This window comes from Triticum urartu, chromosome 7A (assembly GCF_056163025.1).
Source record: "Triticum urartu cultivar PI428250 chromosome 7A, HENAU_Tu73, whole genome shotgun sequence".
Classification (NCBI taxonomy): Eukaryota; Viridiplantae; Streptophyta; class Magnoliopsida; order Poales; family Poaceae; genus Triticum; species Triticum urartu.
Window position 1 is genome coordinate 20371563 of NC_141879.1, and position 24441 is coordinate 20396003.

The window sequence follows — 24441 nt, forward strand, 5'->3', positions numbered from 1 at the left end:
GAAACATTGCTAGATTATGGGTTGACCCCATTGGGGAGAATATCCCTCTAGCTGTGCAGTTTCCTCGTCTTTTCTCTACCTGCAATTATCCTGAGTGCACTTTTGATAAATGCCTAAATGCTGATCCCTCCTCATTCTTTACAAGTAGGTTGAATAGTGAGCTTAATGACCAATGGGGTGTTGTGGGGAAAATGGCTAGAGAAGCATGTGTTTCGGATGCTACTGATGTGATCAAATGGGGCCTGGGTGGGAGAACCTCTTTTACCACCAAATCTGTTTACTCGTTCCTGGAAAAGAATGTTGCTGGATGCGACTACAGATGGATATGGAGTGCCAGAATCCCTCTCAAAATTCAAATATTCTTGTGGCAACTTTTTTAGGATGTTGTCCTGACTAGGGATGTGATGAAACATCAAGGTTGGAAAGGGAATCCAAAATGTTCTTTTTGCGGAGGAAGAGAGACCGCACAGCACTTGTTCTTTACTTGCCCTGTTGCCAGGATAACCTGGAGGACAGTGGCATGCATGTTTGGCACTGCTTTGTGCCCTGATAATATTTGGCAGGCCTATTCGTGGTGTTTTACATTCTTACCTGGAGGGGAAAAATTCTATACAGCAGGGATCGCTACTGTGTGCTGGGCGATCTGGTCGTGTCGCAACAGGGCTACTTTTGAATTCAAACCACTTACAAACCCGTTTGAATGTACCATCTCTGCTTGTGCCTTAGTTTGCTACTGGGCAGGAATGATGAAGCAAGATGAGGCGACTGCCATGAGGGACGGGGCGAAGATGCTGAAGGAGAATGCATCAATGATGATGAGGATTTGTGCTGCGAGCCATGAAGAGGCGGCCTGTTGATTCTGCTGGAGATGCATCCCTGTGGTTTAGCTTGATGTTTGAGTTGCTCTCCCCTGCGCGGGCCTCAAAACTTATGCTGCTCGACTGTCGCGAGCTTGTGTTTTGTGCTCTTTTGGGGCTGACTGGCCCTGGTTCCTAGTTGCAGAAGTATGGTGTCGTCGGGTTTTCGCCCCACAGTGAGTAATCTCGATGGCGAGTGCTCACAATGGGTTTCCCGGCGATGCGTTGAACTCGCTTCCCCTTTTCTCCCTCTTTGGACTATTGTATTTCCGTTATGTTGCAGTAATGGAAAGGGGTAATTGCCCAGTTCAAAAAATGAAATAAAAGAAAGAAAAGCAATGCGGTTAGCCTTGATTCATAATTGCTCAGGGAAGAGAAGTATGAATTGGTGAAAATCTAAGATCAGGCAGACATCAGAGGGGCCTCGCTGGCGACCAAAGGTTGAAATTAAGTTTACATGCATGTGTTGCATGCAACGGGGCCAACGGGAGGAGGCAGCCATGGCCGTGCAAGGTCGCTCGATCATGGAGGCGGGAGATAGTGCTCGAGCGGCTCATCAGGAGGGAGTTAGATCCAGATATAAAGACAAAACTTACACAGCGAGACAAAAAGTCTAAAGTGCCCTTTTGAATGAAGGGTTAGATTTAACTGGTACTCCTACCCCTGCCTTGGGAGTATCAGGGTATCGTAAAAAAGCTCTTGTTTAATTGGAGCAGATAAGATGCTGACCGGGATAATAATAAAATACAAACGTAGCTCGTCTATGGTCTACTGTTAAGCTTTGATAGATATTGAACGCACGTCAGAGGCAGAATGCTCTTCACCAGATTCACCTTGTTTTGGACCGTTAGAGGCAGGCTTGGTCCATGTCTTTCTTTCTCGCTGCGTCGTTGTCCCTGTCGTCATCATACTACCCGCAGGTTAGCCCCATGGAAAGGGCACAGCACACCGGTTTCAAGATATCAGCGGCCAGCCACAAGATAGATAGAAGGTAGGAAGGTCTCAAGATATTTCATGACGTTGGTTTTTTGTGAGAGACCGTCCCTTCGTCTATCTAATGTTCAAGTCAAAGTTTAAGACGGGCCATCATATATGTATGAGCACGAATGGCGTCCCCTTCTGACATTGCCGGCGAAGAACAGCGTCCCCTTGGGTCTGACCGGGCAACCTGCTGAGCTTTGGCTGCCATGGCCGGAGGAGCCAGCGGCGGCGGGGCGGTGGAGATAACGCTGGAGCACACGCCGACGTGGATCGTCGCGTCCGTGTGCTCCCTCATCGTCCTCATCTCCCTGCTCTTCGAGCGCCTGCTCCACCGCCTCGGCAAGGTCTGCATCGTCCACCATTAATTGAGCTTCATGCATCCATCACCAACATGCAAGGTAGCTAAACCGTTTGAACCACTTTTGCGTGTATATAAACAGAGGCTCACAAAAGGCCGCCGCAAGCCGCTGTACGAGGCCCTGCTCAAGCTCAAAGAAGGTACGCAATTGCTTGGTTCCCAACCACCATTGCCATGCTCTGCCTTCCAGTCCTAAGTCCTGACGCCGGTTGATTCGGTCGGTTGCAGAGCTGATGCTGCTGGGCTTCATCTCCCTACTGCTCACCGTGTTCCAGGGCGCCATGCAGAAGATATGCGTCCGGGAGAGCCTGATGCACCACCTCCTGCCGTGCCCGCGCGCCGGCGCCGGTGCCACCAAGGTTGCACGGCACTTTGCCGCTACCGTGTTCACTGGTGTGGTGGGCAGCACGAGGAGGCTCCTGGCAGGTGGAGGCGCCTCCAGTGAGTACTGCCTCAATAAGGTACTACCTCTGCTTTTATTTATTACTCTGCATATTAGTTTTGTCATAAGTTTGACCGAGTTTATAGAAAACGATACAAACACTTATAACAAGTATATATGTCGTGAAAATATATTTAATTGGTGATGAATTTAATGGTATTGATTTGATATCGTAGAATTAAATATACTCTCATCGTTTTAGAATATAAGGTGTATCGATTTTCGTGCAAGTCAACCATTTGAATGTTTGACCAAGATTATAGAGTAAAATGTCAAAATCTGCAATGCCTAATAGATAAAATATGAAACAACTTTTCATGATGGATGAAATGATACAAATTTGGTGTTGTGGATATTGATAGATTTTTCTAAAAACTTGATCAAACATGCACTCGTTTGACTTTTACATTTTTTTTACACATTATATAAAGGAATGGAGGGAGTATGAGAGAACAAAGTTTATAAAATTTGACTTAAAGACAAGCTAATATGAAATTAAATAAAAACAAAAGGTTTTTTTTTTGTTTTGCCGGACGGAAGTCACCGGCGGCATGCAGCCGGTATTTACTGGAAGTGATCAAAGCTACCTATCTCGGGAGGCTTGTCGGCTTTTGTCTGACCTTGATTTTTTTGTTGACCATGATTGGTACTTCATTAAAATAAGTTGAATTACGTGCAATGTCTAAACTTTGGCCATCCACGGATTTTTTAGGAAATAACGAGTTTAGACATTTTGAGCTGATGTTGACAAAGCTTATCTCAAAAACTATGTTACAATATTGTGATTTTCTGAATGTTGGTAGGAAGCATATTGTCCTTTTCCTATGATTGCCCTTCATCTTTCATAAGCTAGCGCTGCTTAAAATGACCCACTATTCATATATGATTTCATATCCATCAGTTACACATATTTATCTTCGTCTTAGAAGCTACCCATGTGGTTCTCAGTGCTGTTACAGTTATTCTTGGAATCACACAGGTATTCAAAATATGAACCTTAATTTGTGTTCAAAATGGGTTATCACATTTCCTTTCTATAAAGATTTGGTCCGTTCCATCCAGACAAGAAAATGGAAACACTGGGAGGACAAGATCCAGCAAAGCAACGATAATGGTATACATACACTGCCTATTCTAGAAATTTAACTAAACATTTTTCCCATTAAGCTGTAAAGCAATGCTTATTATGTGTTCTTGGGGCAAAATTTCTAGGTCCTCAAATGATCAGACATGTGCAAGAATTCGAATTTATCAAAAATCACTTTAGAGGTCATGGAAAGCGATGTGAAATATTTGGTTGGCTGGTAGCTTCCCTTGTATCTTAAAATTCTAGCACATTTATGTTGTTAACACCAGTTCAATACAAATAATACTATTTAGAAAATGTTGGTAGCTTTCCTTGTATCTTAGAAAATGTTGTATAAAAGAAACGGGTTTAAAAGCATTTGCACCTGCAAAGTTCTATTGTTTGGACCTAATAATTTGGTTAATTTAAATAATACAACTATTTTTTCTAAGAAAAAAAAGAAGTTTCATAATTAATATATGTACTATATACATTTTTTATTCACTAACATATTAGGCGTGTTTTATTCCGTGCAGTTGCTACTTGTGGTCGGAAGTAAGCTGGAGCATATTATCACGGAGCTAGCTATCGATGTTGCCCAGAAGCATACTGCAATAGATGGGGAGCTAGTTGTAGCTCTTTCAGATGATTTGTTTTGGTTCCACCGGCCTAAACTAGTCCTTCTATTGATCCATATCATCTTGTTCCAAAATGCATTTGAGATTGCATTTTTCTTCTGGCTGCTGGTAAGAACAATAAGCTAATTCCCTTCTCACCATACCAAACATATACTGGACTTTGGAAATACTTAAGAATAACATGATGGACCACTGTTATATAAAAATATGTCATTGTAATTTACCAAGGAAAGGATTGATAAAATCAAATACTCAAACATCTAGAACATAACAACTTGTTTGGCTAGGTATTATGGCTCTCTATATTTACTTTATATATATGTAAAAATGTAACAGTAAACTCAAATTAGCAGTCACCAACCCTTGCAGGTAACACATGGATTTAAATCATGTATTATGGGAAAACCAGCATATGCTATTACTCGTCTGGTGATAAGGTAAGCTGTAATATTTGTCAATTGTGGCATTTTGAGCTTTCAAGGAAGCAGGAACTCATATTATGCATGTACATTCAGTGTCATCAGTCAACTCCTCTGTGGATACAGCACACTACCTCTGTATGCTCTCATATCTCAAGTAAGTTGGCTAAATTCAATTGGGTTTGCACTAACTTATTTATTCAGGAACCTTTGGTAATTTATTTTAATTTGGTGACTATCCAATTTTAAACAATGTACTAGTTGCTCAAGTAGAAGATAGCATGTTTATAAAGTGTACATTGAAGTGGTAACATTTCCATTTTCTGTGGTTCACGATTGGTGTGATCACAGATTGTTGTTGATGTTCTCAAACTACTTCTCTAAGTTAGATGCTAATTTTCTATCTGTGTACCAATGCAGATGAGAAGCTCATTCAAGAAAGCCATGTTCGATGAAAGTATATCCGAAGGCCTCACCAACTGGGCTCAAAAGGCTAGGAAGCGTAATAGAATGCCGGCAGCAAGTGTTGGTGACAATTCACCCGTTGGTCAGGGAATTCAAATGACAAATACAAGAAGAGAATCAGCAATCGAGCAAGGGACTGCTAGATTGATCTAAGTGAATGCATATCAATGTACGTGCCAGTGTATAACTAATGTATAAATATATCTTGCATTCACCTTTTCTAATCTTGAATGCACGAGCAAGTTAGGCAACACTTGTTCATGTTGGTCTTGATCATGGTATTAGCCGTAGACAACTGTTTAGGGAACAAATCCCCTACCAATTTCAATGCACGTTAACTTTGCAAATAAAAAAGTACATATATAGTGGGGTGATCTGACCTGTTATACCCCTTTAAAGGATGTTGGGCACCCGCCTCTTGGGGTCATCCACGCCCTCCGACACCCTCCGCGTTGCTCGATCCCTCCGCAGTGTGCACCACTATACCTGCCTGGCACCCTCCACACCGTCGACTGATCACGCCTTCAGTCGCTCACTGCGGCGACAACCCTATGAAGCGTGGGCAGCGAGCATAGCCAGGGCCCCTCGTTTGACGTGTTTTATACCTGACAGTCGTGGGTGGGGAATGAGGTGTCAGATGATGGCCCTCTTTGTGTCTACTCAGTTTTTCGACGCTGCCCTGAGGGAGCGGATGTTGCCGAGTTGAAAAGAAAGGATGAAAAGGTGGCGCTGAATAGGCATCCTCATATTGTCGGCCCTTCCTCTACATGGCCGTCTGTTGCATTTTATCGGGGCTACGAAAAGAAAGGCTTTCTATTCTATTTATCCAGCTATTGGACGTTGTCGAGCTACCCATTTGGTGAAGTTCGTTGTGTTGGTTTTTTCAGTAGTCAGATGCTCTTGTATTCGCTGTATGGTCCTAGGGTGGGGCCTATATCCAACGGTCGGACGCTTTTCGAGCGGAGCTTGATCGCGCTTGTTGTGCTCAAATGGCTCTTCGACACTGTCGGGGGCACCTGGTTCGTGGAGGCCGGTGGGTCCATGTTTTCCCCCATCATGGGTTCATTCCTACGGTGGATGCTCTACATTGACACTTTAACAATGGAGCCTGCTTGTGCTTGTTGTTCCCAACCGACCGTTGGACACTTTAAAAATGGATAATGACGATTACTCCCTCCCTTCCGGATTGAAGGGACCAATTCAAAAATCTTCCCAACCAAGATACAGATGATGAGTGGTCAAATAAATTCCGTACTTTGCAAAAGTACTTCATTCGTAGTGACGTTGGCGAGCGCCTATTCCTAGCCGTTGGAATTGATGAATCCTGATGATAGAAGCGCGATGTTAACATTTAAGAACTAATGGTAGCAGCAGAACTAAAAAGAAAATCGTAAAATATTGTTCGCAGTTTTTTCAAGATTCAAATAATTTTCTAAGATTACAAAAAAAAATTGTTACTATTTTTTTTATTTTCCTGAACATTTTTAGAAATAGTGAAGAAAATTTTGACATTCTCAAAGATTTTGCAAAAATATAAACATTTTTTTAGTTTTTAAAAGAAATTGAAAAAAATTCTGGAAAAGGTGATTTTTTTTAAATTCCTAAAAATTTTTGAAAATGGGGACATTCTTTGAAATTTTGAAGAAATTTTGGCACCGCGACATTTCTGAAATTGTTTTGAATTTTTTTTGGAGAATGTAAACTTTTTAATTCTAAATAATTTTTGAAAACATGAATGTTTACAAAATTTCTAAATAAGAATTTTATAAAAACATCTGAATAATATTTAAAATTTCGAAACAATGTTTGAAATACTAAACTTAAACTTGAAAATGAAAAGAGGAAAAGAAAAGGAAAAAAAAAGAGAAACCGGACTTAAACTAGTTCATGAACCAGCTAGAAGGTTTTCAAACCTGGTAAAACCTAGGCAGGATTGGTTCCCAAAACTGGTTGTGATGTACATGCTGTATAAAATGGGCCTGGCTGTGTCGGTTGTCTCTGTGTGAATCAACAACAACAACAAAAATTTGACGGGTAAAAGACTTTATTTCTCATAGAATGGTCATATCATTTACAAGAAGAAGAGAAATAAAATCTGGGGTAGAATTCACCCGTAGTCCAGACGATCGGCTATCGAATGGATATATCTAGCTAAACTATCAGCAACTTGATCCACTTCCCGGAAGCAATGTTTATATTATTATTATTTGTGAAATTCATAGCCATCTGCTTACACTCTAGAACAACAACAACTTGACGCAAAGCGCTGCAAACAGGGAGTGAAATCGGCGGCAGGGCTATGTGTTGCTCGTAGCAGTCCAACCAAGTAGTTTGGATTATTCGCTGCGCGCTGTAAGTTCGTTCAGGTCCGGTTTTCTACGTGCTTTTTCTTTTGTTTTATTTTTTTCACCGATTTTCTTCAAAAACAAAATTCATTTTCTTCGTTTTGCTTTGGTTTTCTTTGTTTTCTCATTTTTTTGTTTTTCTTTGTTATACTTTGGTTTTCTTTGGTGTTTCTTTGTTTGCTTCTTATTTTTCGTTGTTTTATTTATTTTTTCTTGTTGTGCTTTATTTTTCTTTATTTTATTGTTTAGTTTTTTCTTTGGGTTATTCTTTTCTATTTTGCTTCATTGTTGGTTTTTATTTGTTTTTAACACATGTCTAATTTTTCTTACTAAACAATGTACTTTTTAGAGAACACGTGAAATATTTTTGTGATACATGTTGGACATTTTTCAAATACATGATGTACATTTAAAAAAAACATGTTCTGAACAATTTACGAATTCATGTTAACGTTTTTTTGCAATTAAATGTTCTACATTTTAATGGCCATGCTTTCATTTTTCTAAACTAGGCGAACGTTTTTTGCACTATATAAGCACTTTTGAAAAAATTCACGGACATTTTTTGGACACACATGATTGTTTCTTGAAAATTAAGTAAATTTCTTTAATCTAGGTGAATCATTTTTTTTACATTGTCATGATATATTTTTTGCAACGAGGGAATATTTCCCTAAAATTTCACATATTTTTTTAATGTTACGAAACATTTCTTTTAAGTTGTATGCACATTTTTGAAAAACTAATTGCATTGATTTCATTGAAACATTGGAACTGTTTTTTTATTGGCGACATTTTTTTGAAAGTTATCAACCTTTATGAAAACTGTGCTAAAAAATATATATTAGGGTAATATTTTTTAAAATTCCTGGTTTAAAATTTTCTTAAGTAAATTTAAGCTTGCGAACTATATACATTTCAAATATAAAAGAGAAAAAGAAAGAAATTCAGATGTCGTTAGCCCGACGAGTCATGTCTTACTGGGCCACCCCACCATCACGCCCTGTAGCGAGGCACCGGTGTGGCTCATAGTAAGCGTCACATAGCCACGCCCGTAATTCGGGGCGTCGTTTCTTCTCGCCGTGCATGCCTTGCTCATCACGGCACACGACCCCGATGGCCCCTGTGTTGAGGATCTTTTACACAGCCCCATCAACATTCACCTTCTTCATCGTCGGTCTAGGCGGTCGTGGATTCCACGGAGCCCTGGCGTCGGGGCGTGTAAGAAGAGAGCAACTAGTTAACGAGCGCTTCTTCGGGAGCCTCACAACGATTAGCGTGACTTGGCGTGCTCTCAGCCATTTGCCATGTGTCGTATTCTGGACGTTTCTTCCAAATTTTGTTTTTCTTTAATTTTTCCGCACGCGTTTTCGGCTTTTTAAACGGTTTTTTCTGGATTTTTTTTGACGTTTTGGTTTTTCCCCGGTCTTCCTTAGCTTTTCGATCAAAAAAATTACAAATTTTTGTTTTGCGCGAAAAACGCGGTTTTTTTCTTTCGCAAGAATCACGTTTTTTCTTCCGCGAGAGGCACGGTTGTGCTTTAGCGAGAGTCATGGCCGTGCCTTTCGGAAACGAAAAAAAAACGCGTTTTCTGTTTTTTTTTCTTTCGCGAGAGTCGCGGTTTTGCTTCCGCGAGAGGTACGGTTGTGTTTTCGCGAGAGTCACGGCCGTGCATCTCGGAAAGGGAAAAAAACCGTTTTCTATTTTTTTCGCGAGAGTCACGGTTTTGCTTCCGCGAGAGGCACGGTTGTGGTTTCGCGAGAGTCACGGCCGTGCATCTCGGAAAGAAAAAAAATGCGTTTTTTGTTTTTTTTTTTCTTTCGCGAGAGTCACGGTTTTGCTTCCGCAAGAGGCACGGTTGTGCTTTCGCGAGAGTCACGGCCGTGTTTCTCATAAAGGAAAAAAACACATTCTCTGTTTTTTTTCTTCCGTGAGAGTCACGGTATTGCTTCCGTGAGAGATACGATTGTACTTTCACGAGAGTCACGGCCGTGCCTCTCGGAAAGGAAAAAACAAAATGTGTTTATTGTTTTTTTTCTTTCGCGAGAGTCACGGTTTTGCTTCCGCGAGAGGCACGGTTGTGCTTTCACGGGAGTCACGGCCGTGCATCTCGGAAAGGAAAAACGCGTTCTCTATTTTTTTTTTCTTTCGCGGGGGTCACGGTTTTGCTTCCGCAAGAGGTACAGTTGTGCTTTCGCGAGAGTCACAGCCGTGTATCTCGGAAAGGAAAAAAACGCATTCTCTGTGTTTTTCTCGTGATAGTTACGATTTTGCTTCCGCGAAAGGCACGGTTGTGCTTTCGCGAGAGTCACGGCCGTGCCTCTCGGAAACGGAAAAAAAAAATCATGTTTTCTGTTTTTTTTTATCCACGAGAGTCACGGTTTTGCTTTCACGAGAGGCACGGGCGTGCCTTTTTCAAAAAGGGAAAATACCCGTGCTTTTGTCCGATTTTTTCTCTTGTTTTAATAAAGAAAGTTCGTCAAAACTTATCAACATGGGATCTGGTTTGAAAGATCTCGGAATCCAACTATGAAAACGGTTCGAGATTTGGATGCACGGTTTAAGAGATAAAACGTTTTAAATAAACGGATCTATGAAAAAAAAGAAAAACTCTCAAATTGCGACAAATGACCCGCTGCATGTCACGACCAGGAAAGCTGGAGTGTTCTTAGTAACAAGTACTCCTTAATTAGTGATTTCGGTGTAAGAAGGCCCAAATCTCAACAGCAAAAGAAAAATGCAAAATGGTAGAAGGCCCTGGGAAGCAAGATTGACTGGCTGGCTCACGGGCCATACGGGGTGTGGGCCGGGCTCGCGAATGGTCAGGGTAACAGCGAAGCAAACGCCAGAAAGAAATTAACTATAACTAGCCTACCCCTAAAAAAAACTATAACTAGCCTGAACACATGGTTTTACTAGATTTGGTTCCCCCCTTTCTTCTCCAACCAATCCAATTCTTCGCCGCCGCCGCCGCCGCCCTCTCGGCCGCAGGCGGTCGCCGCTGCCGGATTGCCTCCTCGCCTCGTCCGTCCGTCCGGCGACACTGCTGCACCTGCACCCAGGGGAAAGCGCCGCTTCAGGGGAAGAGGTAAGGTAACCTTATCCCACACTGGCTCACTCGCACTCTCCTCCTGTTCGTCCGAGGCAGGCCGCCGAGCTTAGGATAGGGATTTCAGGGAACCCAATCCTCATCTTTCTTGTTGGATAGATTGTCGTAGGTAGTGATTTCATCTCCATTCCCTCCCCCTGATTGAAAAAAGGAAGGATTTTTGCACGCCCAAAAGATAGATTCTTTTTCCCCTCTCCCTGAGTTGGTTCCCGCGGGCAATGGGACGATTAACTGAAAATTCATGAGCGGATTTTGGGTCCCGACTCCCAAAATCAGTGATGAGGTTCTGCTACTTTTTTTCTTTTCTTTTTTGCAGGTTCTTTGCTTGGTTCGTTTGGCTGGAAAGGCCCATACATGTGCACTTTGCTGCACATCATTGTGTTTCTCTTCTGTCGGGAAGTAGTGTCAGGTAAGGATGATGGGTACTCATTAGCAGCAGCAAGTGCTCTTCTACACTTTCTGCAGCTGCCATTCTTGTTTAATCAGGATCAGGGAGGGGGGAGGGAGAGCTTCTTCTGACCCCCATTATCCATTCACAGCTACCTGCTGTCACATTCCACTTTGCCTTCTCTGAATCCACAATCACATATTGAATTCAGTTGCAAAAAACCCGTCCTGGTAATGTTTCAGACTTATGGATCACCTCCATCTCTTCTTTTCTGCAATCACACAGCGAAATTACTTTAACCCTCTGCCATGTGTTAGCACTACTGCTCCATCCATATGTGCTGAACTGCACCTTTTTGCAGGTGGCAGTAACAGGGCGGGATGCGCCACCTGGAGTTCCAGAGGATGCGCGTGACGCTGGCAATCGGCGTGGTCGGCCTGTGCGCCACGGCGTACATCCTTGGCGCCTGGCAAGGCACCTCGTCCGCCATAAAGGACGCCCCCAGGCCTGTGTACGCCAAGACGCAGTGCGACGAAGCTGCCTCGCGTGCCCCCAGCAATGCGTCAGGCGCCCCCAGCGTCGCCTCGGTGACATCCTCGGGCGCCCGTCTCGATTTCCAGGCCCACCACCGGGTGGCCTTCAACGAGTCGTTGCTGGCGACGGAGATGATCCCGCCGTGTCAGCTCAAGTACAGCGAGTACACCCCTTGCCATGACCCGAGGACGGCGAGGAAGTTTCCAAAGGCGATGATGCAGTACAGGGAGAGGCACTGCCCCACAAAAGAAAAATTGTTCCGGTGCCTGATCCCTGCGCCCCCGAAGTATAAGAACCCCTTCACGTGGCCGCAGAGTCGGGATTATGCGTGGTATGATAACATCCCTCACCGGGAGCTGAGTATCGAGAAGGCCGTGCAGAATTGGATTCAGGTTGAGGGGGACAGGTTTAGGTTCCCTGGTGGTGGCACGATGTTCCCGCATGGTGCTGATGCTTATATCGATGATATCGATGCCCTCATACCGTTAACTGACGGCAACATCAGAACTGCACTTGATACTGGATGTGGGGTGAGCTTGCTTGACAAATTTGTATGATATTGTTTCTTATCTCTGAAGGTGTTAGGGTCTTAGGATGGAAGCATTCTGGCTGTTTTTCAGGTGGCAAGTTGGGGTGCTTTTCTTCTGAAGAGGGGCATCATCACCATGTCATTTGCACCAAGGGATTCGCACGAGGCACAGGTACAGTTTGCGTTAGAGAGGGGAGTGCCGGCTATGATTGGAGTAATGGCAACCGATAGAATCCCATATCCTGCTAGAGCATTTGACATGGCGCACTGCTCTAGATGTTTGATCCCATGGAACAAGCTCGGTATGTTTTTCATGACATTGTTTCAGATTTTTAGTTACATTGCACTGGACACATGTTCAATGAATGTATAAGTAGAGCTTATGTTTTATCATTCTTGTCAACAGACGGTTTATATCTGGTTGAAGTAGACAGAGTTCTAAGACCAGGAGGCTACTGGATCCTCTCTGGGCCTCCAATCCGTTGGAAGAAGCACTACAAGGGGTGGCAAAGAACAGAGGAAGACCTGAAGCAAGAGCAAGATGAGATTGAGGACCTAGCAAAGCGCCTCTGCTGGAAGAAGGTGGTAGAGAAAGATGACCTTGCTGTATGGCAGAAACCTATCAACCATATGGAGTGTGCTAATAATCGAAATGCCGACGAAACTCCGCAGTTCTGCAACAGCAGTGATGTGGACACTGCTTGGTAAGATTTCTGTTATGCTTTCTCTGAGTATTGTACTTTTTGTACGCTTGCAGTACCTCATTGTCTGTAGTTCCGAAAAAACCTCTATTTCTGGCTGTTCTGAAATATATAGCCTGGTTTGTTTAGCAAGATTATCCTTGTATGAACCTCATGCTATAAATCATACCTTGAATTTCCTATTTCCTATTCTTTGAAAAAGAAAGTAGTTTATCAGGTTTCACTAACATCATTCTGAATGGTGTCTTCTTAAGTGAAACTAAGTATGAGTTCATTGTACAATATTTTCTCTGGCTTATGGCTCAGTTCACTTACAATCGTACAATAACTCGACATTGTAGCAACCTAGCAGCACACTAGTACAGTCATAAATGCTTAGACCTCAAGGCCATCACAATGCATTCTCTGTTATTTTCCTGATCAGAAAAACACAAACTGACTGTGTGACCACATAGGTACAAGAAGATGGAGACATGCATATCTCCTCTGCCGGAAGTGCAAACCGAGGAAGAAGCTGCTGGCGGAGCCCTCGAGAAATGGCCAGAAAGAGCATCCGCAGTTCCGCCGAGAATAAACCGAGGTTCAGTTTCAGGCATCACCCCTGAGAAGTTCGAAGAGGACAAGAAGTTGTGGGCAGAGCGAGCGGACCACTACAAGAAACTGATCCCGCCACTGGCCAAGGGGCGATACAGGAACGTGATGGACATGGATGCGGGGATGGGGGGTTTTGCTGCTGCGCTGATGGAGTATCCACTCTGGGTGATGAATGTGGTGCCTTCAGGTTCTGCTCCTGATGCCCTCGGTGTTATCTACGAGCGGGGGTTCATCGGGACATTCCATGACTGGTGTGAGGCTTTCTCGACGTATCCCAGGACGTATGACCTCATCCATGCTGATAAAGTGTTCAGCTTTTATCAGGATAGGTAATGCAAATAACCGATTGTTTGAGTTCTGTCGTCATGTAATCCTTTTCTGCTCCAATTTCATGCTTGTGTTTTGGTTGTTATAAGGAAGTTCAGATTAAGCAAGTGGAGACACTAATGATCAAACTGTAATGTTGAACAAATTTTTTACAATGGTTACAGGTGTGACATAACATACATTCTCCTGGAGATGGACCGGATTCTGCGGCCTGAAGGGACGGTGATCTTCAGGGACACCGTGGAGATGTTAGTGAAGATACAAGCCATCACCAATGGCATGAGATGGAAGAGCCAGATCATGGATCATGAATCCGGGCCGTTCAACCCTGAGAAGATCCTTGTGGCCGTCAAAACTTACTGGACCGCGGAGCCTGCCCAAAAGCAGCAATAGCTATCGCCTTCCTCAGTGTTGTTCTATGTCGTCTGCTGCTAAAGTTCAAACAGAAAACCTTTCTGTTGAGTCTTCATTGACTGTTCTCTTAGCTTCAGGATATATCTGTATATAGTAGGTGGGAATTCGCTGTATCATCATCGGTTTAATTTTGCGGTCTCTGACTCGTGAGCTGTGAGTGTGACACGGTGCTACACGATGGTATTCAGCAACCGTTCCAAGAGGATATTCACTTATAGTTTTGAGAAAGCTGGATCAGATGAATGTGCTTCTGTCCGAATCATTCGCTTTTTTTTCAGTCTGAGCAATTTTCATCCCAAGAAAGGGCAGACCAAACGATCTTTTGAGCAGAGGTGCAGAATCCAAGTCCGAAACATCTGTTCAAAAACTGACACGCAGCCGGCCAAAAGAAAGGCTCGATTCATGAACCAAATCTGAACTATATTCGACTGAATGTTTCTCTTTTGCGCAGAAAGTTCGGACTAAAAGAGGAGGCCCAGGAAGAATGTATGATAAACCAAGCTGAATGTGCTGGTTGCGGAACTATTTGTTCTTCAAAATCCAAACAATCTTCAACAGGAAAGAGAACAAGACTGAACTTTGTGTTGGGAAATGACTCAATCTTCAACAGTTCATCATCTGAGTGAGACCTATTAGAAGAAGATTCTAGTCACTGGTCACCCGAAATGACAGGCAGCCGGCAGCATGAAGAGTATCACTACTACTACTACTATCTTTTTTAGAAACACTACTACTACGAAAATCCGCATGGGCTCAGATGCTCCCGCTTAGAATGGCAGCACAGCAAAATTATCCACGCAACTCATCAGTACAATTGCAGATTTCCATATAATTAACAGTCATGATATAGTAATAACATTTCATGTTCCATCAACCGAATACAAAGTAAGCTTGGTTTATATATTGTTCATCACACACTCACCACGCAGGATTTACAAATCTGGGTTGATGCACAGCCCGGCATACACAACCATTTTATTAAGAACCAACCAGCTTGATCAACTGTGAACAGCACACCAAGCTGGAGTTATAAACCAAAAAAGCAATCCAGTGCCCGCTTGACAATCACACACCAATCCAATCCAATCAAGCACACCCACATCAGGTATATATGTATCCTGTTGAAGAAAGCACACCATTTATATCCTCCATGCGCAAGTACGTGGCAACACCCTCACCATACCGCAGATGGAGCTTGCAACAAACACACTTCACTGCCAAAACAGACACTGAAAATGGGAAACAAACACTCCAGACTCCAGAGAGCCGTGATGAAATCACAACTTGATTGTAACAGAGATAGACTGATCCCTTTCCATGCTCCAGATTACCTAGGAAACAAGGAATGGAAATGGAAAGCATCAATTTATGAGATTTAATGACACTAGATATAGTTTGCTCAATCTATCTATGCACATAATGCAACCCATGCCAAATGAATCATACTTTAGAACAGAGACCCTCAGGAGGGTCTTCTTGAAGCAATCCAAATAACTATTGCTGGGTTGACGTCATCCATGATGGCGTAACCAACCACGTCAGCAGCTTCTTGGTGCAATGAACGATACAGTAGTTGACTCACATCTTTCTCGAACCAGTAATTCAAAATAATTGTTCTGAAACAAGAAGATTAATTTCTCTTTTCTCTCTTAAGACCTGAAACCCTCCATAACCGCTCCATAACAGTTTTCCGGAAGCATAGGGTCCAAATTCACGATTAGGAATGCCACACCCTGCCAGATCAATGTCTTCTTCTCCATAATGAAAAATCTTCAGAAATCTTTCATTTCCTAGAGAAGCATTGATCTCACCTGCGATGCTTGGTATCTCTACTATGGAGTTGACGTCTATCCCTCGAAAATCATCGTCCTCATCTTGCTTATGAAACACGGGCATTAAATGGCAAAGGTTTAACTCCTCCGGGATTGCCCTCTGCACGGCTCTTCTACTTTTCCACTGAAAACAATCTACATGGATAATTTTGCCAAACTGCTCTCTCGTGTCAGGATCACTTCTTCCGGATTTCGGCTGTGGCTTTAAGAAGAGCAGATGCTCCTACACTGCAGCCTTCCCAACCACCAAAGAAAAATGATTTTAGCTCTGTAATCTGTTTCTAATGTGAGGAGATCAAGCAGCACACTGGGGGAGTCATCAAAATTGGTGTGGTGGGAATGAGCATTTGTTAGATATGACTTCTGCAGTACATATAGCGTTAACATTTGTAGTAGGAACTCCCTCCGTCCCAAAATAAGTGTCATCGATTTAGTACAACTTTCTACAGGAGTGCATCTTATACATGAATGAATTGGGACGATGAATGACGCGATGTTGAATATAAGGTCAGTTGAGTAACCTATAGATGTTCAAAAGAATTATTCTTATTTTAGATAATAATATAATACTAGTAGGTAAATATTCCGTCAAATGGGTAACTAAATATTTTCCCATTATCAATGCAGGTGTTCTATACCAAAAGCAAACCAAATTGCAATGCTTGTCCAATGAGAAGCGAATGTAGGCATTAAGCAAGACATTCACAACTTATATTCGATCCTTGCACCAAACTGCCTTATGTTGATTGAGATTTGTGAGACAAATATTAGTTTCACTCAGAATACAACTTATTTCTAACTAGTTGGTTCTATTAGTTTTGATAAACATCATTTTTCTTTCTTTTGTGCAGCTAAAACTTATCTTGGATTCTTGGTCTTAACTTGGAACTCCTATTTTTGTGTACTTATTGATTTGTAAAATTCTTGATCTTCTGAATTTTCCTCTGTTTTCCCGATTCCTTTTGATGAAGTGAGTGGTAGCATGCCCACTCTAAATTCTACTATCTGATTTGTGGCTTGAGGAAAGTACACAGGAAAAGGATTTTCACACTAACAACTCTAACCCAATTATCAAGGAGCCAGTAAGTCCAGCACAGGAAGAACATTCAAACACTTTGGAAAATGATATTGAAGATTATGATCCAGATACTGGGTTAAATGCTCAGTATATGGATCATAATCTTCAACAGCATTTTCCAATGTTTCTGAATGTTCTTTCTGTGCTGGACTGGCTAGCTCCTCGATAATTGGCTCTGAGTTGTTAGCGCTAAAAACCATTCACTGTGTACTTTCACCAAGCTTTTCTCATGAGGCGCAGAAAGTGCAAGCCATGCACTTCACTAACAGGAATCGAGAAAACAAAAAAAAATTCAGAAGGACAAGAAAATTCGCAAATCAATAATAATTAATAAGTACACAAAAGTAAGAGCACCTATTTAAGACCAAGAATCCAAGATAAGTCTTGGCTACACAAAAGAAAATAAAAATGATGTGTAGAAACTAAAATAGCCATTGGGTTATTAGCGGATTATATTTTGAGTGGAAATAATGTGTCTCACAAATTTCAACCAAAGCAGCTTGGTGCAAGGACCAAATATAAGTTTTGAATGCATTGTGGAGGCACTTGCGAAATGCCTACATTCATTTCTCAATGGATAGGCATTGTAATTTGGTTTCTTTTGGAACAGAAGACCTTAATTGATTGATGACTATTTATTTATCCTTTCTAAGGAATATTTATGCACTAGTTCATAAAGAGAGCCAATTCATCTTTAGATCCTATGAATATTGTTTAATATGCTATATACTTTAGTTATTATTTGTACATGATGATTTATAGAGATTGAAATTTACTTGGAAAGAAATCATTTGAAATTATCTCTACATTTATTTGTACATATCATTTGCTAGTAAAAAAACAAGCTCACAAATTTGAAATTATATTACTATACTCACAGTTTTTATTGATCAAGATTACACCTACGAGGCCAAAGGTAAAGCGAAAAGATGAAACTGCCAGCTTAATATCGGTAGGGAAGTACTTAAGAACAGTGCATTAATCATGCCGTCTTAATAGCTTTACACATGTTACAATCATGTGAGGAAATTAATAAGCATCTACCATATCCAGAGTGGAGGAGGATGGAAGAAGTTTGAGAGGAATATCAGCTAAAACAGTATCTCTAGCGCTAAAATAAGAATATATAGTGCAAGATCATGACAGATTTAACACGTCACTGAAAAATATGTAGAAAGGTGTGAGAGATGATATGATAGAAAGTGACAAATAGTATAATAAAGCGAATTAGTGCCTTTTGTCTACAATAATATAAATAAAATAACTATGCCATGCAGACCTCTGCTTATACCAAAGTATTTAACCAGTAGCTAAATCCATTGTCGCGAAGTATGAACAACTCTCAATTTAGGCATAGCCTTATTCTAATAGAAGAAAACTGAAATGATACAGTAACAAATCTATTATAATTCTGATAACCAAAATTACGAGACGTCTTGACTTCACCATTATACTCACTGGCTGAACACATCTGTATAGCAAAAGGTCAATAAGTGTACCGGAAACATTATGAACCTCATTTTTGTTCCGTGCAATGCATACATGTGATGGGCTCAAAAACAGTAGACAGTTCAGAAAACCCAGCTGGTCCAAAAATGAGCATGGAATAAGATCTTATCTCAGAGTCTAATCACTCTATACTTCATTGAGGAAGAATTAGTATGTCTTGGTGAGTCGAAGCAAACAACTGAAAGAAACAACTTTTTCATGGTTTGAGTGCAAGAATCAGCTTACATATCACAATAATAAGACCATGACAAAGAATCTCCTCGTACCATCTTTCATAATTGCAGTCACTTGCCATTGTGTGCTACAGCCATGAAAAAAAATGATAATAAGAAAGATTAAAAGAAAAACTAAGAAAGAAATCACTCTTAAATAAAACAGTAAATTGCAAGATCCTTACAGCCTCATGAGTTCAATCCCGTGGTGGTGGCTTAGACAGAATTATTAGTACAAATCCAAATTATGGGCTTAATAAGTCAATGGCGAGAGATTAGACACATAGGATTAGTGCAAAACAAACAGACATGTGGTAATAGATTAGTAACCAGAAAACAAGCAACTAAAACCAACATCGGACAAGTAAAGGAACATATATCAATATTAGATGGAGATCTTGTTTTATGTTTTATATGTGCACACTGAACAAAGAAAAAACAGCAACGAAAAACATAACCATCTGATGTAGAATCTTTGACTTGATGGGAACAAATCTTAAAATTAGAAACACATATTCAACAACGGCAGCAGCACACAAAACATACAGGCATTAAGCATACAGCAGCAGCGGTGGCATACAAAGCTACACATAATCAAATTTACAGCTGCAGCGGCGGGCGGCACACAAAGCTACACATAATCAAATTTACAGCTGCAGCGGCGGGCGGCACACAAAGCTACAAATAATCAAATTTACAGCAGCAGCAGCATACAACTTTCAATCTACAACAGCAGTAGCAGCAGCAGAAGCATACAAATTTCAATCTACAACAGCAGCAGCACATCCGTTGCCGTGGAGGGAGGAGAGCAATAGCAACATCAAGCAGTGTACGGAGCAATTGGTAGGGAGGAGCAACAGCACACCTTGCTTCTTGGGGACGCATGGACAGAGGAGGAGCAGGAGACAGCGGCATCGATAGTAGGGGAGGCAACGGAGATGGCTCCCTCTGTCCATGGCCTCCCAGGCGGAGGAGGCAACTACATGGACGACGGGAGCTACCCGTCCTTCCAAATCTGACGCACGAGCTCGACGGGAAAGCAGCAGCGCAACCGGCAGGCGGGGAGGAGGTAGAGGGGAGGGGTGGCGTCCATAAGGACGGTAGAGGCGTAGAAGAAGGGCTAGGGTTAGGGTTAGGGGAGAGGAGGGAAGCGAGGATAATCGCCGAAACGGTCTATCTATATCTATTTATCGGTACCCATCTCCTGGGCCGTGGCGCGTGCATGACCAAACTGCCCCTTGTGGGGGCATGGATATTACCAAGGAATGCAATTGAAAATTCATCTCGCCGCCCATAACGACTGGCAAAAGATCCAACGTCCCGGATGATCCAAACCCGAGATTGGATGGATAGTATCGCGGAAGAAATCTGATCGGACGGGCATGAGTCTCTGAGCTTTGTGAGAGCTTCATTTCGTTCCTGGTCTTTAGAGCATCTCCAGCCGTTCGCTCCCCAGAACGCATAAAAATCGCCCTCTAATAAAGCAAGCATGGAGAATACTTGAGAATCCAACCAGCCTGTGTGCGCGTGTGCTTAAAGCACGATACTTCCCTAATGAGGAGTTTTTAACGGCGGGCTGTCCAACTAGTGCATCCAAGACATGGAAAGCAATTATACAAAGAAGAGAGATGCTAAAGAAGGGACTTATCCGGAGAATTGGTAATGGAGAGACCACCGAGGTGTGGCATGATCATTGGATAGACGGGACAATATCCATGAAACCGATGGGAGCACTTGAGCCAAATTCAGTTCAGCTGGTGTCGGACCTGGTAGATCCGACGACAAATCAATGGAATACGGAGTTGATTCGGAGCATCTTCTATGCACCCGACGCGGTAGCTATTCTTGCCATGGCAAGACCGCGGGTAGGAGGTGCAGATGTGTGGGCATGGGCCAGGGAGAAATCAGGCCTTTTTACGGTCAGATCGGCGTATAGGCATGAGATGGAGACTAAAAGTCAGGTGACTGAAACTTCTGGTTCATCATCAGGTGATACGGCCATTTGGAAGGCATTGTGGAAAATCAACATGCTCCCCAAAATCCAGGTGTTTTGGTGGCGTGTGCTAAAGTATTTTTTGCCGTTCTATGGGGAGCTTCAAAGGCGGCATATTAAGCAGCTACCTCACTGCCTGATGTGTGGACATGATAATGAAACGCTGTTTCACTCGTTAATGGAATGTGAACATGCAAGACGTTTTTGGGAGTCAGCAGAACGATTTTTTGGTATAGATATACCAAGACTACACCCTGAGACTTGGGCTCGAGATCTTTTAGATCATCGGTTTTACAAAAAGGAAGTGGCAGCTATTATGATCACCGTGATGTGGGCTGTGTGGCATTCCAGGAACAACTATACTCATGAGGAGTTGGTGTACCAGCCGATCAAATCAATGATGATCATTGAAGAGATTATCAGGGCGCTTGAGATACCTGAGAGGCAGAAGTCCAAAATTACTGCCCGTCCGAGGTGGCTACCACCGGATGAGGGATGGATAAAACTCAATGCAGATGGTGCGACGGATATAGGGCAAATGCGTGGAGGAGCAGGCTTTATTGCTCGAGATCATAATGGAGTTTTTGTTAGAGCGGGAGGTACAAGATATGACGGGGTTCTTGATCCATTATTCATTGAGGTACTTGCATGCAGAGATGCGATCAATATGGCGCTAGATATGGGCGTGCAGAAAGTAGTCATGGAAACAGATTGTCAAGAGATCCAGCGGTTGTGGGAGCTACCTCAGAAGTCGTCGTGTTTTCACTTGATCATGGAGATGAAGAATCTATCTTCTTTTTTCCAGGGATTCGAGCTACGGTTTGCAGGCCGCCAGTCTAATATGGTGGCACACCGTCTAGCTAGGCATTCGTTACAACTTTCTGTTTCTATGATTATGTATGATACAATCCCTGGGTGGCTGACTGATTGTTTGCAGTTAGACATGCTGGCGCCTAATGAATAAAGAGCTGGAGGGCGTTTAGCTTCAAAAAAAAGGGGGCGAGGCGGTGATACAATCGGCGTTGGGGGCGGTTTCGCGCCCAGTCGTCACCCCCAGGCGCCGATATTGGCCCACTTTTCAGCCCCATTTCGGCGAATAAAGGGCCCATATGGGCTACAATAGGCCCATATTCGGCGTGGTTCGCCGTTGTTCGCCGTTTAATTATGCACATAATTTTTTATCACATATTTCATCACAGAAATATCAAATACTTCAACAAAATAGTACAACAACAAATAGTTCAATACAAATTATATAGTTCAACAAATAAAAACTCATATTTCATCACATGTCGCGCCCGGCGTCGCCCTTGAGCCTCCATAGATGCTCTATCAGATCTTGCTGCAGTTGATGATGCATCTGTGGGTCTCGGATCTCCTGACGCATACTGAGATAGGCAGTCCAGGTTGCCGGTAGCTAGTGATCAACTTCGGCTAGAGGACCCTGCCTGTAGTATGGTTCAGTGTCAAACACTGTGTCTTCTTGCTCGCTCTCGATGATCAGGTTGTGCAAGATGACACAGCAAGTCATAATATCCCACGTTTGATCTTTCGACCATGTCTGAGCAGGGTACCGGACAACAGCAAATCGAGATTGGAGCACACCAAATACCCGCTCGACATCCTTCCTGCAAGCCTCCTGAACCTTCGCAAACCAAGCGTTCTTGCCTCCTGGCACAGGGTTTGAGATCGTCTTCACAAATGTCGACCATCTCGGATAGATGCCATTAGCTAGATAGTACCCCTTGTTGTAGTGCCGCCCATTGATCTCGAAGTTCACCGGAGAAGAATGACCTTCAACAAGCTTGGCAAAGACAGGAGAACACTGCAGCATGTTGATGTCATTGTGAGTTCTTGGCATACCAAAGAAGGAGTGACAAATCCAGAGGTCATGTGTGGCCACCGCCTCAAGTACCACACTGCAACCGCCTTTGGCGCCTTTGTACATCCCCTACCAAGCAAATGGGCAATTCTTCCATTTCCAATGCATGCAGTCGATGCTTCCAAGCATCCCAGGAAATCCTCTTGCTGCATTCTGTGCTAGGATCCGAGGATCCGAGCAGTGTCTTCCGCATTGGGTGTTCTCAAGTATTGCGGTCCAAACACTGCCACCACTGCCCGACAGAACTTGTAGAAACACTCTATACTGGTGGACTCGGCCATGCGCCCATAGTCGTCGAGTGAATCACCGGGAGCTCCGTATGCAAGCATCCTCATCGCTGTCGTGCACTTCTGGATGAAGGTGAATCCAAGGGCGCCGGTGCAATCCATCTTGCACTTGAAGTAGTTGTCGAACTCCCGGATGGAATTCACAATCCTGAGGAAGAGCTTTCGGCTCATCCGATAACGGCGCCAAAATGTTTTCTCGCCGTGAAGTGGAGCATCGGCGAAGTAGTCGGAGTAGAGCATGCAGTAGCCTTCGAGACGATGCCGGTTCTTTGCTTTCACCCGCCCCGGCGCCGAGCCACCTTGCCGCGGCTTTTCATTGCTCGCCAGCAGCTGGGCGAGGGCGGCGAGCACCATGAGATGCTCTTCTTCCTGGACGTCGGCCTCGGCTTCCTCCTCCAGCAGCGCGGCGAGCGCTTCCTCGTCATCCGAGTCCATCGCCGAGGCAGGCAAATCGCCGAACACCTTGCGCCCGGTGGGCGTGTCCCCGCCGCTAAACTGCCCCTCCGCGGCCGGAAAAGGCCGCCGGAAACACCCAACTGCTGTTGGAGGGGCTGCCGCGGCGAAGCTCTGCTATTTTTCCGGCGTGGAATGGCTATCTAGTGGTGAAAGGCGGCGGGATATAGCTACTGGCGGCCGAGGGCGCGGGGGGTGGGAGGCGAGTCGGGGAAGAAAACCTTGACTTTTCCCCTGACGGCGTGGGTCAGCCGCGCTTTTCCCTTGCGCCGGAGTCCCCAACTGCCCCCCAGTGTGCCGGGTTCGGCCTGTGACCGCCGGGTGGAAAAAAGCCCCGAGCCGGCGTTTTTCAGCGTCCTGGGGGCGCGACTGAGCCGTTTTTTCGGCACCGGCGCGGCAAAAACGCCTCGGGAGAGCCTGTTGGGGGCGCGGCTGGAGATGCTCTTACTGCTGAGATGCACAAAATAATTGCTTCATATGTCCTCGTTTCCCCCCCCCCCCCCCCCCACCATGTCACAATTCATGAGAGGATAGCTTTGAAAGAAAAGAAAAGGAAGAAAAAAAATGCACTTTTGTAATATTGGATGTTAGATGTGTGAGTAACTAAATATTGTCGTGTGCCTGTGTGGTCTAGTTGCGATCGTTGCACTTGCTAACAAGATCAAATTTTGAACAAACGACTCCTTAAGAAAAAAACCACATGTCACAATTCACGAGAGGATAGCTAGCAAGGAGAGATCGAGGTACTAACTACGTAGTATGAACCACCCATTTTGATCTTCTTCAAAGAAAGTAGCTAGTTACTAGTGCTACCAGCAGCAGAAGAAGAAAACGATGACGACCGGGGAAGTGGATCCTCTAAAGTTAAGGAGGAAAGTCACCTAAGCTATAGTTCAATTTAGTGCAACGAAGAAGGAAAGTCAGAGACACCGTAGCAAATAATGTAATTATCTACTGTAGCAGGTTATGTGCGTGGTTACTGTTCATGTAAATAAATTTAAAATTAATTTTATTGCATCATAACACTA

At 43.4% G+C, this 24441-nt stretch overlaps 2 protein-coding genes across 6 annotated transcripts; both read left to right on the forward strand.

Moving 5' to 3' along the window:
- Nucleotides 1–1872: 1872 nt before the first annotated feature.
- On the forward strand, nt 1873–5579 carry LOC125518128 (MLO-like protein 1). Its single transcript, XM_087533838.1, has 7 exons — nt 1873–2182; nt 2279–2336; nt 2425–2657; nt 4241–4450; nt 4712–4779; nt 4858–4918; nt 5182–5579. The coding sequence occupies exons 1-7, from the start codon at nt 2045–2047 to the stop codon at nt 5377–5379; spliced, it is 966 nt and encodes a 321-aa protein (XP_087389964.1). The 5' UTR covers nt 1873–2044; the 3' UTR covers nt 5380–5579.
- Nucleotides 5580–10464: 4885 nt separating this feature from the next.
- Nucleotides 10465–14410, forward strand: LOC125519818 (putative methyltransferase PMT17). 5 transcript variants are annotated; one of them, XM_048684589.2, is made up of 7 exons: nt 10465–10664; nt 10997–11089; nt 11430–12132; nt 12223–12433; nt 12538–12835; nt 13288–13755; nt 13918–14410. In XM_048684589.2, exons 3-7 carry the CDS (start codon nt 11449–11451, stop codon nt 14144–14146), a joined length of 1890 nt encoding a protein of 629 aa, XP_048540546.2. In that variant the 5' UTR covers nt 10465–10664; nt 10997–11089; nt 11430–11448; the 3' UTR covers nt 14147–14410. The 5 variants fall into 5 exon arrangements, with proteins under 5 accessions (XP_048540546.2, XP_048540544.2, XP_048540547.2 ...); XM_048684587.2 differs by having other exon boundaries at nt 10465–10659; XM_048684590.2 differs by lacking the exon at nt 10997–11089.
- The last annotated feature ends 10031 nt before the right edge of the window (nt 14411–24441 follow it).